At 50.2% G+C, this 13685-nt stretch overlaps 2 protein-coding genes across 2 annotated transcripts in view; one reads left to right on the top strand and one right to left on the bottom strand.

Moving 5' to 3' along the window:
• TRPV5 (transient receptor potential cation channel subfamily V member 5) overlaps positions 1-6791 on the bottom strand; it is a 32786-nt gene extending 25995 nt beyond the window's left edge. The window contains exons 1-8 of the mRNA XM_030932922.1: positions 6684-6791; positions 6285-6650; positions 3319-3416; positions 3028-3150; positions 2396-2533; positions 1991-2089; positions 1660-1835; positions 1058-1204 (exon numbers count right to left, since the gene is read on the bottom strand). Of these exons, the coding sequence (XP_030788782.1) occupies positions 1058-1204; positions 1660-1835; positions 1991-2089; positions 2396-2533; positions 3028-3150; positions 3319-3416; positions 6285-6650; positions 6684-6709 (1173 nt within the window). The 5' untranslated portion in view covers positions 6710-6791. The remainder of the gene's footprint in view (positions 1-1057; positions 1205-1659; positions 1836-1990; positions 2090-2395; positions 2534-3027; positions 3151-3318; positions 3417-6284; positions 6651-6683) is intronic.
• A 5482-nt stretch (positions 6792-12273) lies between these two features.
• On the top strand, positions 12274-13660 carry LLCFC1 (LLLL and CFNLAS motif containing 1). The gene is made up of 2 exons (XM_010379386.1): positions 12274-12522; positions 13148-13660. Exons 1-2 carry the CDS (start codon positions 12390-12392, stop codon positions 13381-13383), a joined length of 369 nt encoding a protein of 122 aa, XP_010377688.1. The 5' UTR covers positions 12274-12389; the 3' UTR covers positions 13384-13660.
• The last annotated feature ends 25 nt before the right edge of the window (positions 13661-13685 follow it).

Raw genomic sequence — 13685 nt, 5'->3', positions numbered from 1 at the left:
TTTCTCCTCTCTACTGCAGTCTTCAGCAAATTTTCCTTTCCCTCACATCACTCAACCCAGCATTGTTGAATGGTCTATATGTTGCTCCCTCTCTAAAAAGCTCTTTCTTTTCTCATCTTCTTGGTGACTCCCAATTCTTCCTTGAAGATCCAGCCCCAGCATTTCCTCTGTGACATCTTCCCTGGTCTGTCCAAGCCAAATTAACTCTACCTCAATGTGGCTGTCTGCATGCATGGTACACACAACTATTATGGCATATGTCATACTCTGTTGCAATTATTCAGGGCAGGGACTGAGAATTGAGGAAGTTGATGAACAAGAACTGTGTTGTATTTATTTCTGTATTGTTTGTTTCTTGTATAGTGCCTGACACACAGCAGATGTTCAATATGCTTGCATCAGTCCATTCTCACATTACTATAAAGAACTACCTGGCACTGAGTAATTTATAAATAAAAAAGGTTTAATTGGCTCATGGTTCTGCAGGCTGTACAGGTTCTGGAGAGGCCTGAGGAAATGTACAATCAGGGAAAAAGGCCAAGGAGAAAGCAGGCACATCCTACATGGCCGGGGCAGGAGGAAGAGAGAGCAGGCGGAGTGCCACGCACTTTTAAACAACCAGATCTTGTGAAAACTCACTATCACGAGAGCATCAAGAGGGAAGTCTGCCCCCAAGAACCAATCACCTCCCACCAGGGTCCTTCTCCAACACTGAGGATTACAATTCGACGTGAAATTTTTGCATTTGGACACAAATGCAAACCATATCAATGCTGAACCAATGAATGAATATGAGGAAACACCTCTTATTTGGAGTTTCTCATCTGAAATGTTAGAATGAGAAAGGTAGGTAGAAGGGACTGGAGCTAAGCAGAGAGACAGGGGATTCAGGAGAGGAGTGTGCATTGGACTTTTCCCCAGGTCCCAGGAGACTATTCTCATCTCCACCTATAAGGCTGGGAAGTGCCTCGGGCCCAGGATCTTAGTAAGTGGACAGAATCTGCACAAACACTAAATTCCTTCACATGACAGCCCTGATCCTCCTTGGCATCCATACCTCTCGTTTATCAGAGGAGACCACAAGCTCTAGGAAGGACAGTTCCTCTCCCCAGGAGTCGATCTCTGTGAGGTCGTAGAGAATGGAGGTCAGGGGTCCATATGTCCACTGGATGTGCCTCCGCTTCTGCATCAGGTGCTGGAACATCTGTGAGACCACCAGGATGAGTGAGGGGGCCAACGTGTGAGAAGGTGGTCAAGGGGAGCAACTCCATTGCATGGAGCCAGTTGCCCACCCCTTGAGACAGACAGACAGTGGGAATCAGCAAACCTCTGCATCTACAAGCTTCCCCTTTTTTGTCATCTTTCCTGCTTCACAACCCCAGAAAGCTCAGAAAGAAGAAAATAGGCAAAGGAAGCTAGAGCTTTGGGTTACCATAGCACATGCATTAACGTGAGGTTCTCAAATCCTCTTGAGCCAAGGAACATGAAGCTGAAGATTTCAGTGGTGGAATAGGAAGCAAGGGACCACCATCCCTTTGAGGAGTTTGGGGAAAAGAGATTTTAGAGAAAGGTGGATCCTTCACCTCTATTTCTCCCAGGGCCAGGGGGTAGGTTGAGGGTCATTAGAAAGACACCTCAGGGATGGGGAGTGTCTCTCACCACAGTGTTACCCTCCACTGCAGCCAGCTTGAAGGGGGTGAGACCCTGGTGATTGGGCACGAGGTCCAGGGGCTGCATGTGGTCCCCATGTCCATCGTAGGACAGCAGCAGGTTGTACATCTGGCAGGCAAAGGTTTTGTTGGGCTGGAGGATGAGGATGTGTAACACTGTGTTTCCTGGGGAGGACACAGGGTATCATGTGGGCACTGGCCTAAAGTCCCTGATGTCCCCATCCCCACCCTGGGGTCTTCCTGAAGGTCCCAGTCCCTCTCCTCACCCTGTCCCTCACTCCCTGCAGCATCTCAGCTCCCCTCTCCATCCCAGCTCTTACCCAGGGAGTCCTGGGCCCGGATGTCGGCTCCATGCTCAATGAGGAGCCGCACAATCTCCTCGCTGTTCACACAGGCAGCAAAGGACAAAGGGTGCTCCCCTGTGGACACAGAGAGATCCATGGCAGGAGAACGCAGGATGGCAGGATGGGGTGGGCAGTCTCCCCCAAGTAATGGCCTCCTCCTCATCCCCCACATCTCAGTTCTAGGCTGAGGGATACTCCTCCAGCAGAACCAGAGGAAGGATCATTAGGGGAATTGGCCTCTGGCTTAATTAAGCCCTAGAAGGGCTGCCCATCCCAGCTGCCCAACAGATGGAGCTGAAGGCAGGAACCTCCTGCCCTGGCCTCCCTCTGCCTTGCCCGCCTCTCCAGCCAACCATCCTCCAAGCCCAACCCTGCTCTTACCAAAATAGATGAGGTTGCGGGGACTATGGCAGAAGGCAGTGCCTGTGACTCTGGCAGAGACACTGGCCCTGTGGGAAAGCAGGGCTCGCACCAGGTTCACGTTCTGGTTCACAACAGCGATGTGCAGTGCAGTCTGACCTGGCCCAGAGACAGCCATCATCAGGGGTCTGCCTCTGTCCCCAGTTCTCTCAGGGACACAGCATCCCCCACCATCCCTCTCAGGATGTTCCTGATAGATCTTTGCATAGACTTGTGCCCTGGACTTGGCAGGGTGGCCTGGGACTGAGAGCAATTTGTCCTTCAGGCTGCTCTGCTCATTGACCCACCCCTCAGTTATTGTTAGCCAGTAGGGGATTGCTATGCATACAATTGTTCTCGTGTTGCTATGAGAGAAAGAAATTGAGATAGGTCCTACAGGGACTGTGGGAGGATTGAAAGGAAATGCTAAAGGAAGCCACAGATTGGTAAAAGCCAAGACCAAGACATTTGCATTTCTCCCAACTCAACTGAGCCTGTTCTCCTGACCCTCTATCACCCCACCCCAACCCATCCTTCAGAAGCCAATTTTAAGAGACAACAGCACACCTTCCATCTCAAAGCTTCCACCTTGAATTACTGTGTAGCCTCCTTACCTGCAAAAGCCTCACATGTGGTGGGCTCGAAGACCAACTCTGGGGCAGCCTCCATCAGCACCCAGGCTGCCTCCAAGTTGTCATAGAGGGCTGCTATGTGCAGCGCCGTCTCCCCCAGGGCTCCTGGAGTAGAGTAAGACAGAAATGTTAGACACTTTTCAGATTCCCTTGAGGAAGGGGCCTCAGGCTCCAGAGACACCCTCCAAGGCCCCATTTCACAAAGTTGAAGTCTTGGGGAGGAGGGGTAGGTGCTTCTGCTCCCACCTCCATCCCATTAAATCCAGATCCCACCTCTTTGTCGAACGTCACAGGTGCGGTCCAGTAGAAGTTGCCTAAGAACAGACAGGTCATTTTCCTTGGCTGCTCGAAGCAGTGGAGACTCTAGAATCCTGGGGAAAGGTGAATGTGAGTTTGGAAGAGACAGAGCAGAATGAGGCCAAGGGCAAAGGGGATCTGAGACATTCTTTAAGACCAATGTGACTCACACAGTGTGCAGTGACAAATTGGAAAGAAGTGCCTACTGGACTCGAATGACCGAGGGTGGTCTTGGGCAAGGGTCAGCCCCAGAGCCTTCCTTGCAATTCACTTCATGGTGATTCTCCTGAGAGGGTGGCCCCTGAAGCTCTGCTGGAGGGGAAGAGTTAATAGGAAGAGAACCTGTGGTCTGGAAAGAGTGGTGTGAGAGTCTCTGAGAAGAGGCCCCTAGGCTTGGCTGAACTCATCTAACCAGAGTAACCGTCTCAGATCCTGGATAGTTGGAGAGCGGGACAGAGGGCACTTCCATCTGCGGTCCCCCTGCTTTTGGGCCTGCTGAACCTACTGTCTTTAACCAAGGGGAGTTTGGGAGACCAAAACAGAGAGGGAGGAGGAATGGACCGACTGCTAGATCTTTCTTAGGCATTTTCAAATTTGTGAGGCACTAAAGTTCTGACTATTCCCTCGGGCTTTTTTTTTTTTTTTTTTTTTTTTTTTGAGGCAGAGTCTTGCTCTGTTGCCCAGGCTGGAGTGCAGTGGTATGATCTCAGCTAACTGCAGCCTCTGCCTCCCAGGTTCAAGCAATTCTCGTGCCTCAGTCTCTCGAGTAGCTGGGATTACAGGCACGCACCACCATGCCCAGCTAATTTTTTGTATTTTTAGTAGAGACGGGGTTTTGCCATGTTGACCAGGCTGATCTCAAACTCCTGAGCTCAGGCAATCCGCCCGTCTCAGCCTCCCAAAGTGCTGAGATTACACTGCGCACAGCCTCCTCCAGTTATTTAGATACAGGTCCCTGCAGGGGGTGGAGAGTTGTGGGGTGAGTTACAGGGTATCTGTTTCTTCTGCGTGACACCCTTAGATGCAAGGTTCTAAACAGCTTGTTTATTTGGGTGTCTCAAGGCAAAACAGGTTGAGATATTCATTCTACAGGACCTCTATTAATCTTTGTTTCTACCACACCCAGATTTGAATCCAACAAGAGATAAAACTGGAACCTCTCTGACTAGACATATGTGTATTGGGCCCAAAGACAAGCACAGGGTGTGGGGGGAAGAACAGAAAGGACAGGCCAATAAGTGGCTCCTCTGAGGTCCCCACCTCCAAATCCTTCTCTTTCAATAGCCCCAGGAGCCAGAGAGAAAATATGTTTCTATTTTATTTATTTATTTATTTTTGAGACAGAGTCTCACTCTATCACCCAGACTGGAGTGCAGTGGTGTGATCTCAACTCACTGCAACCTCCGCCTCCCAGGTTCAAGCAATTCTCCTGCCTCAGCCTCCCAAGTAGATGGAACTACAGATTCCCACTACCATGCCTGACTAATTTTTTATTTTTGGTAGAGACGGGGTTTCACCATGTTGGCCAGGCTGGTCTCGAACTCCTGACCTCAGGTGATCCACCCACCTCAGCCTCCCAAAGTGCTGGGATTACAGGTGTGAGCCACTGCACCCAGCCAAAGTGTTTTCATTTAAAGAAGAAGCTTTTAATCTAAAGTTGGGGCCTGGGTTTACCTGTTAGAGCAGTGCTCCTAGGAAGGGCCATTGTGAGGAGTCAGTTCCCTGCCCCTTCTCACCCAGGGAATCAGTCCCAGGGAGCCCAGTGTCCCTGACCAGCCCAGAGTGGTCAGGGCTGAGATTGCAAACTCATCCCCTTCCTGAGGCCACTGCACAAAGAAAGTCCTTGCCTCCCTGGCCCTCTAGCCCCACTGCCCCTCTGCAGAGGGTCCAGATTTGGGCTGGAGGCTCACTTTCTCAGAGACCCAGGGGTCCCACTCTAAAGCAGTAAGGTGAAAATTCCACTGCAGGTATTGGATGGGGAGGTGAGGAAGCAGAGGGCTTGCCAGTATGAGGGCTCAGAGGGACTTGGGACCAGGCCCAATGTAAACCTGCAAATGCAGGACCCCTTGTTCAAAATTATTAAGAATTTGAAGACGAGGACAGCAGGGCATTGAACCAAGCACAGGAATCTTCTGGAGTACAGGGGAGACCTTTGTGACTGCTAATGTCTGCTCATCAACCTCACCCCTCAGGCAGCTCTTGGGCGAGAGGCAAGCCCCAAAACACTTGGAGGCAGAGGCTGCCCATAGGATTCGTCTCTGCCCCAGCTGCTCTTCCTGGGACTGGACCTCAGGGCTAAGCCATGAAATGATTTACCTGCAGGTGTGCTAGCCCTGCCCGAACTGAGAGCTCTCCAGGAGCAGGCACAAGTCTCATTCAATCTTTGTGTCATTGGGACCTAGCACCCTTCTGCACACAGTAGACTCAATAAAAGGCAGATGGACTGAACTCAGAACCCTCCAGTGTCGCCTGAGCTGCCCTCCTCAGCTGGTCAGCACCCAGTGTTACCCCAAACAAAGCTCTCCTCCCCTTTCCCACACAATCCACTTTCATTCAAATGAATGGTGTTTCCTCATCATGATTCCACCACTCACAGGAGTGCCTCCCTTCTCCAGCAGCCTGCTTCTGCCTGCCTTACCTATCCCACACACCCTGGCTTCTTCCCTCTGGTCCTTTTTGGTCCTCTCACTCCCCCTCGGCTGTCATTCTGCCTCTGTCCTTAGGCCTACCCTCAAGATTTCCCTGTGTGGCCCAAAGTCACGTCCTCCACCACCACTAAAAGGGGCCAGCTGGGATTCCATAATTGGGTGGGCTGGAGGAAAGGGTGTGTCCGAGTGGCTGGCACTGAATTCTGGGGTGCTCTGTTCGGGAAGCAGGCCCAGGTGGGTCAGAAGGTCTGATGATCACAGCGGTAGGGCCACGAATCCTTCTGGGAAGCCTACCTCTTCTGCTGCAGCATATGAAGCTTGTCCAGGTGCTGGTCCCAGTCTTGTTCTCTGACAAGAAAGGAGGGCAGAAGTTTCTGGAGTTGGCTCCTAGGCCCTTCTGCCTTAGATAGAAAACCCCCCATGCTTCTCCTTGCAGGCACTGGCAGATTATAGAAATGTGGTGAAAGAAACAGGTCTAGGATGACAGCAACTGAGAAAGAGATGGGGTCTGTTTGGGGCTGATACTCTGAGTTTATCTCCTGTATGACTTGTGTATGCAGCATGCAGCTTGTGGGTGTGTGTGTGCATGCAGTACGTGGGTTGTGAGGTGTGCGTGTATGCACAGCGTGTGGCTGTGGTGTGTGTGTGTGCATGCAGTGTGTGGTTGTGAGGTGGTGTGTCTGCATGCAGTATGTGGTTGTGAGGTGGTGTGTGTGCATGCAGGTGCGCTGAGCAGACTGACCGGCCTACCTGGGGAGGAGTGCTTTTCCTGGAGGGGGAGGAGCTCTTTGCAGAGCTGAGCCCCAGGGCCACAGAACCACCCTGGAGAAAAAAAGGAGGAGGGGAAAGAAGGTTCCTAACTGTGGGCTGGGATGGTTGAGACCCAGAGAAGCTGAGGGGTGGGGCAGAGGAATTCAGAAAAGAAAAGGGATGGAAGGTGGGTCCACAAACAAGGTGCATGGTTAGTTGGATGAAGGAGAGAAGGAAGTAAAGACCTCCAGCTCAAGAGTCAGGCAGAGCCTGGTACAAATCCTGACTCTTATCCCTTACAGTTAGGTGAGACCTCGCAGTCTCAGTTCCTAACCTGTGGAATTGGGGTAACAGCTATGCTGCCTCACAGGAGCATCTGTAAAGCATATGTCACAAGTACTCAATCACTGCCAATCCTCCTTCCACAAGTGGGCTCAAGAGACCCCCTGGGCTTCTTCTCAGAGCTTCCCATTTATGTGTCTTCTCATCTCTGTCCTCAACCCTGCATCTCAAAGGAGGGTTTCTGTCCCCCTCTTCCCAGGCCAACCCCTCTCTGTTAGAATTCCTCATGACTGTGACCAGCCAGCTTCCTGGAGCATCACCGAGCAGGCTCTCTGGTACCTGGGGAGGCAGGCCAGAGGAGCCCCCAGGGGCCCTGAGTTACTGTGGAGGTTGAACAGCAGAAACTGGGCAAAGGTAGACGACAAAAAAATCGTGATTCCATGTTTGGGACTCTTTCCAGGAATGAAACACCAGGAGGAATGAGTAATGTTGTGTAATTTTATATATTTTATATTATATTTTCTATATTAAGTAGTTTCCCTTATCCACAGTTTCACTCTCTTACGGTTCAGTTACCTGAGGTCAGCCACAGTTGGAAAATAGGTGGGCACAGCACTATAACATATTTTGAGAGAGAGAAAGAGAGCACTCACATAACTTTATATTATTATAATTTTCTGTTTTGTTTCATTGTTGTTAAACTCTTTTTTTTTTTTTTTTTTTTTTTTTTTTTTTTTTTTTTTGAGACAGAGTTTCACTTTTGTCGCCCAGTCTGGACAGCAATGGTGTGATCTCGGCTCACTGAAACCTCCACCTTCCAGGTTCAAGCTATTCTCCTTCTGCAGTCTCTGTAGTAGCTGAGATTACAGGTGCCCACCACCACGCCCGGCTAATCTTTTTATTTTTAGTAGAGACAGGGTTTCACTGTGTTGGCCAGGCTGGTCTCAAACTCCTGATCTCAGGTGATCTGCTTGCCTCAGCCTCCTGAAGTGCTGGGATTACAGGTGTGAGCCACTGTGCCTGGCCTAAACTCTTAACTGTGCCTAATTTATAAATTAAATTTCATCATATGTAGGTATATATGTATATATATAGGAAAAAAGGTAGTATGCACAGGGTTTGGTGCTATCTAAGGTTCCTGGCATCCACTGGGGCATCTTGGAATGTATCCCCTGAGGTTAAGAGGGGACTTCTGTATATGATAGCTTGTATTTATGTTCTCATTGTTTTCAAAGAGGTACATCAGTATTATTGAATTGCATTCACTCAATAGACCTATCAGGTAAATGAGAACAAGGAAGAATTCTCTGTGTGAGAATTCTTGGGTGTGCTCGCCCCAAGCCCCATGGCTAGTGGCGAGACTGGAACTGGCCATGAACTTGGGATCTCAGCTCCAAACCACTCTCCAGAACTTGTTACTTCTTGGGAATCTTTTGGCCATAAAAATGTGAGAGACTAGCGTGAGGATACGCTGGGACCCTCCCTCTGGGGGTCTTGAGGAGTGGGGACTGCCCCCTTCTTTTGTTGTAAGAAAGAGAGATCTGCTCCTGAGATTGACGGACGGACCAAATAACCTTTAGAGAAGGACAAGAATTGAAAGGAAAATACATAGGGAAACTAAGAGGAGCTAATATTCATTGATGTTTCCAAAGGGGGAACATTTGGATCTTTTTCTTATTAAAAGCCAGAAGGAAAAGTTAAAAAAAAAAAAAATATACAGTGGAATTATGTTCTCACTGGGAGTGGGGAGGGCTCCATTTGTGGGACATTTTTCTGCCTCACTGGGGGTGACGCCCTTGTGGAGTGACTTCCAGTCTAAGGAGATGGAGGGAGCGATAAGGGTGAGGTGGGGGTTGTAGATGCCTTGATAAGCGAGGCAGGCCAGGAAAGGAGCACCTGCCAAGGAAACTACAACCCATAAAGCTGGTCCTGGGGCAGGGGGGTTGGGACATGGGGGGCCGGCAGGGGAGGAGGCTGGCCCAGTCTGAGCTGCACAGAGCAGGTGTGCAGGGACTTGCCGCCAAGGGCATTGTCCAGGGGTCTGGGGAAGAGAAAGGGGAGGCCCAGTGCTCAGGCCTCCCCTTCCCACCGCCATCCCTGAGCCTTCTCCCTCTCACTTGCCCTTCTCTGCCTACCTTGTCCTCCCCAGTGGGAAGGGCATGGACAAGTAGCCTGAGTGAGGACCATGGTGTCCCCCGCAGTCCCAGCTGGTAGACCAGAGATTCGGAATCTCTCCTGTTCTCTCCTGGCCTTCTCTCCCTACTGTTTCTTCCTCTTGTGATATTCAACATTACCATTCTATTTTTCCTTTTCTCTCCTTTCTTTTCATGCCTCTCTCAGCTTTCTGCAAGTGAGGACGCCTGCAAACTCTCCCCTTCAGAGAACAGCTTCCCTGCTGCTGATGCACGGTCAGTAATGCCTCCAAGCACCCGGGAGAACTGGGTTGGGGGCACCAAACTACACTGTCAGGTCCCAGAACCCTTCACACCAAAGCAGTCTGACCTCTTATTCTAACATAGTAAGGAGGAGGAGGAAACATAATTCCTAGATTTCCATTTTTAAGAATTACACTCCCACCCCACGTGGCCACAGCCATCTAGGAAAAGGATTCAGGGCCAGGTGCGGTGGCTCATGCCTGTCATCTCAGAACTTTGGGAGGCCGAGGTGGGCACATCACGAGGTCAGGAGTTTGAGACCAGCCTGGCCAACATGGGGAAACCCCGTCTCTACTAAATTAAAAAAAAAAAAATTAGCTGGGCAAGGTGGCAGCCACCTGTAATCCCAGCTACTCAGAAGGCTGAGACAGGAGAATCACTTGAATCCAGGAGGTGGAGGTTGCAGTGAGCCGAAATTGCACCATTGCACTCCAGCCCGGGCGACAGTATGAGAGACTCCGTCTAAAAAAAAAAGAAATAAATAAATAAAAGAAAAGGATTCAAATAATATACCTTAAAACTAACTGTGGCCAGGTACAGTGGCTCATACCTGTAATCCCAGCACTTTGGGAGGTCGAGGCGGGCAGATCACCTGAGGTCGGGAGTTCGAGACCAGCCTGACCAACAGAAAGAAACCCCGTCTCTACTAAAAATACAAAATGAGCTGGGTGTGGTGGCACATGCCTGTAATCCCAGCTACTCGGGAGGCTGAGACAGGAGAATCACTTGAACCCAGGAGGCGGAGGTTGCGGGTGAGCCGAGATCGTGCCATTGCACTCCAGCCTGGGCAACAAGAGCGAGACTCCATCTCAAAAAAAACAAACTGATTATCACTGGATGGTGGAATCATTAGCCTTTTTGGGATTTTGTATTTTTCTGTATTTTATACTTTTGTAATAAGAAAATGTATTTAAGGGATTCCCTGTTTTCTGCAAGACTTTATCTCTTTCAACACTGGGTGCGGGGGTGGTGTCAGGTGGGTGGTGGTGGTAAGGAAATGGAAGTAATGGAAACAACTCAGTTATTTCCACTCAAGCCTGCCCGGGAGGCAATTCTCACCCCAGCCACCCTACCCATTCATTCCCACAGAGCGGGAGATGGCTTCTCTTTTTGCCAGGAAACCAAGAGGCTCCTCCCCCAAAAATAGCCAGGAGGGAGGAGATTAGTGATGGCTTTTTCCATTCAAGCATCATTCTTCAGATCTCAGGTCAATGGGTTCAAGGTAGGGGTGAGCATGGTCATCTGCCTACTTGAATCTTTCCTTACTCACCTTCAAGTGACCTCCTGTACCACTCCCCAGTCCCTTGTCATCTGGCTTGGACCATCAGGAAGTGTAAGAGATGGTGTCTGCCGTATGCGAGACAGCATCCATGTGGGCATGTCTGCTAACACAAGTAACCTCTGTGGGAAAGCATCTCCTTGTGTGTTTCTCTGTCTGCAGTTTGCTCTTGCAGAAAGGGTGCCTGTCTCCGCAGTGTCCTTGGACCTGCCTGTGGTGTTTCATTCAGGTCTGGTATGCACGGATGAGCAGGAGCGGTGTGAACTGGTTATGAGAGTTCAGGAGTGACTAAAGTCTCCTCTTACCTGTCTTAGCAGCCATCCTGCATCTCATGGCCCACGTCTCTGTTGCTGGTTTTTGAAAAAAGGCCTTCATTCTGTCTCCCTAACTCACAACCCTCCAACCATCTCTGCCCAAGAAGCAGTTGGGGGTGATTACCCACAGCCGGTTGCTGCCAACAGATCTGTGCTCGCCAGGCTCATGAGCAGGAGGTGGATCCAGGTACTGAGGCAGGATTCTTCCAGATCTGTTATTTGGGATCCTAGACTCCCTGCCACACTGCGGCTTCTCTGCAGACTCTTAACTCCTTCCGCCAAGCAATAAGGTTGGAGATGAGTCTCTAACAACCTTTTCTTTCTGTCTAAGAGTACAGACAGGTGTAAAATGAAAGAAGAGGCTGTTTCAGCCTGGTGGTATGAGAGGGCAAAGGCTAGAAAAGGGGGAAAACCTGGGGAGGGTGAAGAGAGGGTGTGAATGGGTTCTACTGGCTGCAAGGCACCCTGCTCTGTCTCTCTCTCTCTCTGATCACTCTCTCTTCATCTGTCTCTCTGTCTCTGCATCTCTATCTCTCTCTGTCTCTACCCCTCAGTTTCTGCCTGTCTCTATCTCTCTCTCTTTTTCTATGCCTCTGTCTGTCTCTGCCTGTCTCTGCCTGTCTCTATTTCCCTCTCTCTGTCTTTTATACACACACAAAGCATGTGCCCTTGCCCTATGCTCCTCCCATCTTTATTTTCTGGTTGACCCATGCTTCATGTAGAGCAGCATGTTCATGCCCACGACTTGAGAATCCTGGCTGGCACGTCTGTTCTGGGCCTCATCCTATGCAAACCACTCTTGTTACAGAAAGGCCACATGGAATAGTGGGAAGATATCATATTTAAAAGTAAAAGTTAATCAAGAGTCCTTTTCTGCCCCTTAATATTTGGATGATTTTGAGTGAGAGAGTCATTTTTTCTTTGAGCCTCAGTTTCCTCATGCATATAATGGATATGAGAATACAATGATTTTGCAGTCCTGGCTGCCACGTGGATCTAATGGTGTAATGGATGTGAATGTACCTTGCAAACTTTTAAGTCATTTCTGTTACTAAATACAGGATGACCCACTGTGTTCATCTTGGAAGCCTCTGCCATGCCTGTTGGCTGTGCTCCATTCTCATGCCTCGCCATGGAATGCTCTAGTGAGCCGGAATGAAGGTCAGACCCATGGCTGTGATGTCACAGAACATGTGAAGTCAGAGGTCCTATGGAAGGGAAGGGGAGAAAATGCCTCTGGAAAGGGGTAAGGGCCAGGACAGGAATTGGGCAGGAGGTGCAGGGATTCTGCTGGTCACTGGGAGCAGGGGGTGGCTGAAGGCAGTGAGTGCGCAGGTTCATGCCTCTCCTGGCCTCCCAGCTCTGCAGGGCAGTGTTCCTGGTTCCCATCTTGCTGCTGCTGCAGGTGAAGCCTCTGAACGGGAGCCCAGGCCCCAAAGTTGGGAGCCAGACAGAGAAAATGCCCTCTGCAGGTAGGTGGAAAAAAAGATGGGAGCAGGACAGAGAAAACGCCCTCTGCAGGTAGGTAGAAAAGAAGACAGGAGCCAGACAGAGAAAACACCCTCTTCAGGTAGGTAGAAAAAAAGATAGGAGAGTCTGGAGGCTCAGGGTCAGGTCTGTGTGAAGGCGGGCCCCAGGTCACTGAATGAGGCTAGGGTGAGATCTGACGTAGGTCTGGTTTATTGGGGGTAACTCCACCCGCTGATGGTTATCTTGTGAAATAATAGTGTCAAGGAACACCACGGGCCAGCTGAGCTTGCATGCAACTTCTGTGTGTGTAAGCATGATGCACTGGCTGGCTTTTGTCATGCTTCAAGGTGGCCCCTGCCTCCCCCAGTGCTGAAACCCTAGAGGAGGCAGCTAGCCTTAGGAATGGGGTGTGTGTGTGTGTGTGTGTGTGTGTGTTTGAGTGGGGCTGTGGTTGAACACAGAGCAGAAAAAACCTCTAGAAAGAGCATCCCCTGTCTGGTCAAGGCCAAGGATATGGGCAACTGGGACTGCAGCCCTAGGCTTCAACGTGTTTTTCCTATTCTAACTTCTCCTTTCTGGTTCAGGTCAGAGTCAAGGCTCAGTCCTCATCCTTTTCCCCTGTTCCAGACCAGAATCAAGAACAGTTCGAAGAGCACTTTGTGGCCTCCTCAGTGGGTGAGATGTGGCAGGTGGTGGACATGGCCCAGCAAGAAGAAGACAAGTCGTCCAAGACGTCAGCTATTCACAAGCACTCTTTCCACCTCGGCTTGAGCATTAGTCTGGCCAGTGTCATGGTTTTCTTAGGAGGGCCATTGAGGCCGACATTCCTAAATATCCATCTCTGCTTCATGCTCACTCATTGACCCTCCCTCCCTCATGGGCTCCAGGTCACAACTCCCAAAGGAGATGCAGGCATGGCTCTCTGCCTCTGATTACCATCACTGTACCTCAGGGTTCAGCATCAGAGTTACCGGTTGCTATCAGTGCTGACTGACTGCCTCTCTGGGTTCAGAGTTTCACCTCCCAGGGCCAGAGACAGCAGACTCACATCCTTCTCTCCACACCTCTCCTGGTTTTGTTCAGGACAGCAGATTAGAGGCAGGAGGCAATGATAATAAAATAACGGTAAAATTCTGAGAACAATTGGGAGCAGCTTTCTGATACT

Source organism: Rhinopithecus roxellana, chromosome 6, assembly GCF_007565055.1.
Source record: "Rhinopithecus roxellana isolate Shanxi Qingling chromosome 6, ASM756505v1, whole genome shotgun sequence".
Classification (NCBI taxonomy): Eukaryota; Metazoa; Chordata; class Mammalia; order Primates; family Cercopithecidae; genus Rhinopithecus; species Rhinopithecus roxellana.
Note: the sequence above shows the minus strand (reverse complement) of the source record. Positions and strands in the feature narration are given on the sequence as shown.

Excerpts from the sequence above, each read along its gene's own strand:
- LLCFC1 (XM_010379386.1), top strand. The coding sequence starts at position 12,390 with ATGCCTCTCCTGGCCTCCCAGCTCTGCAGGGCAGTGTTCCTGGTTCCC. Across the intron at positions 12,523-13,147 it reads AGAGAAAATGCCCTCTGCAG|ACCAGAATCAAGAACAGTTC; the intron begins GTAGGTGGAAAA and ends CCCCTGTTCCAG.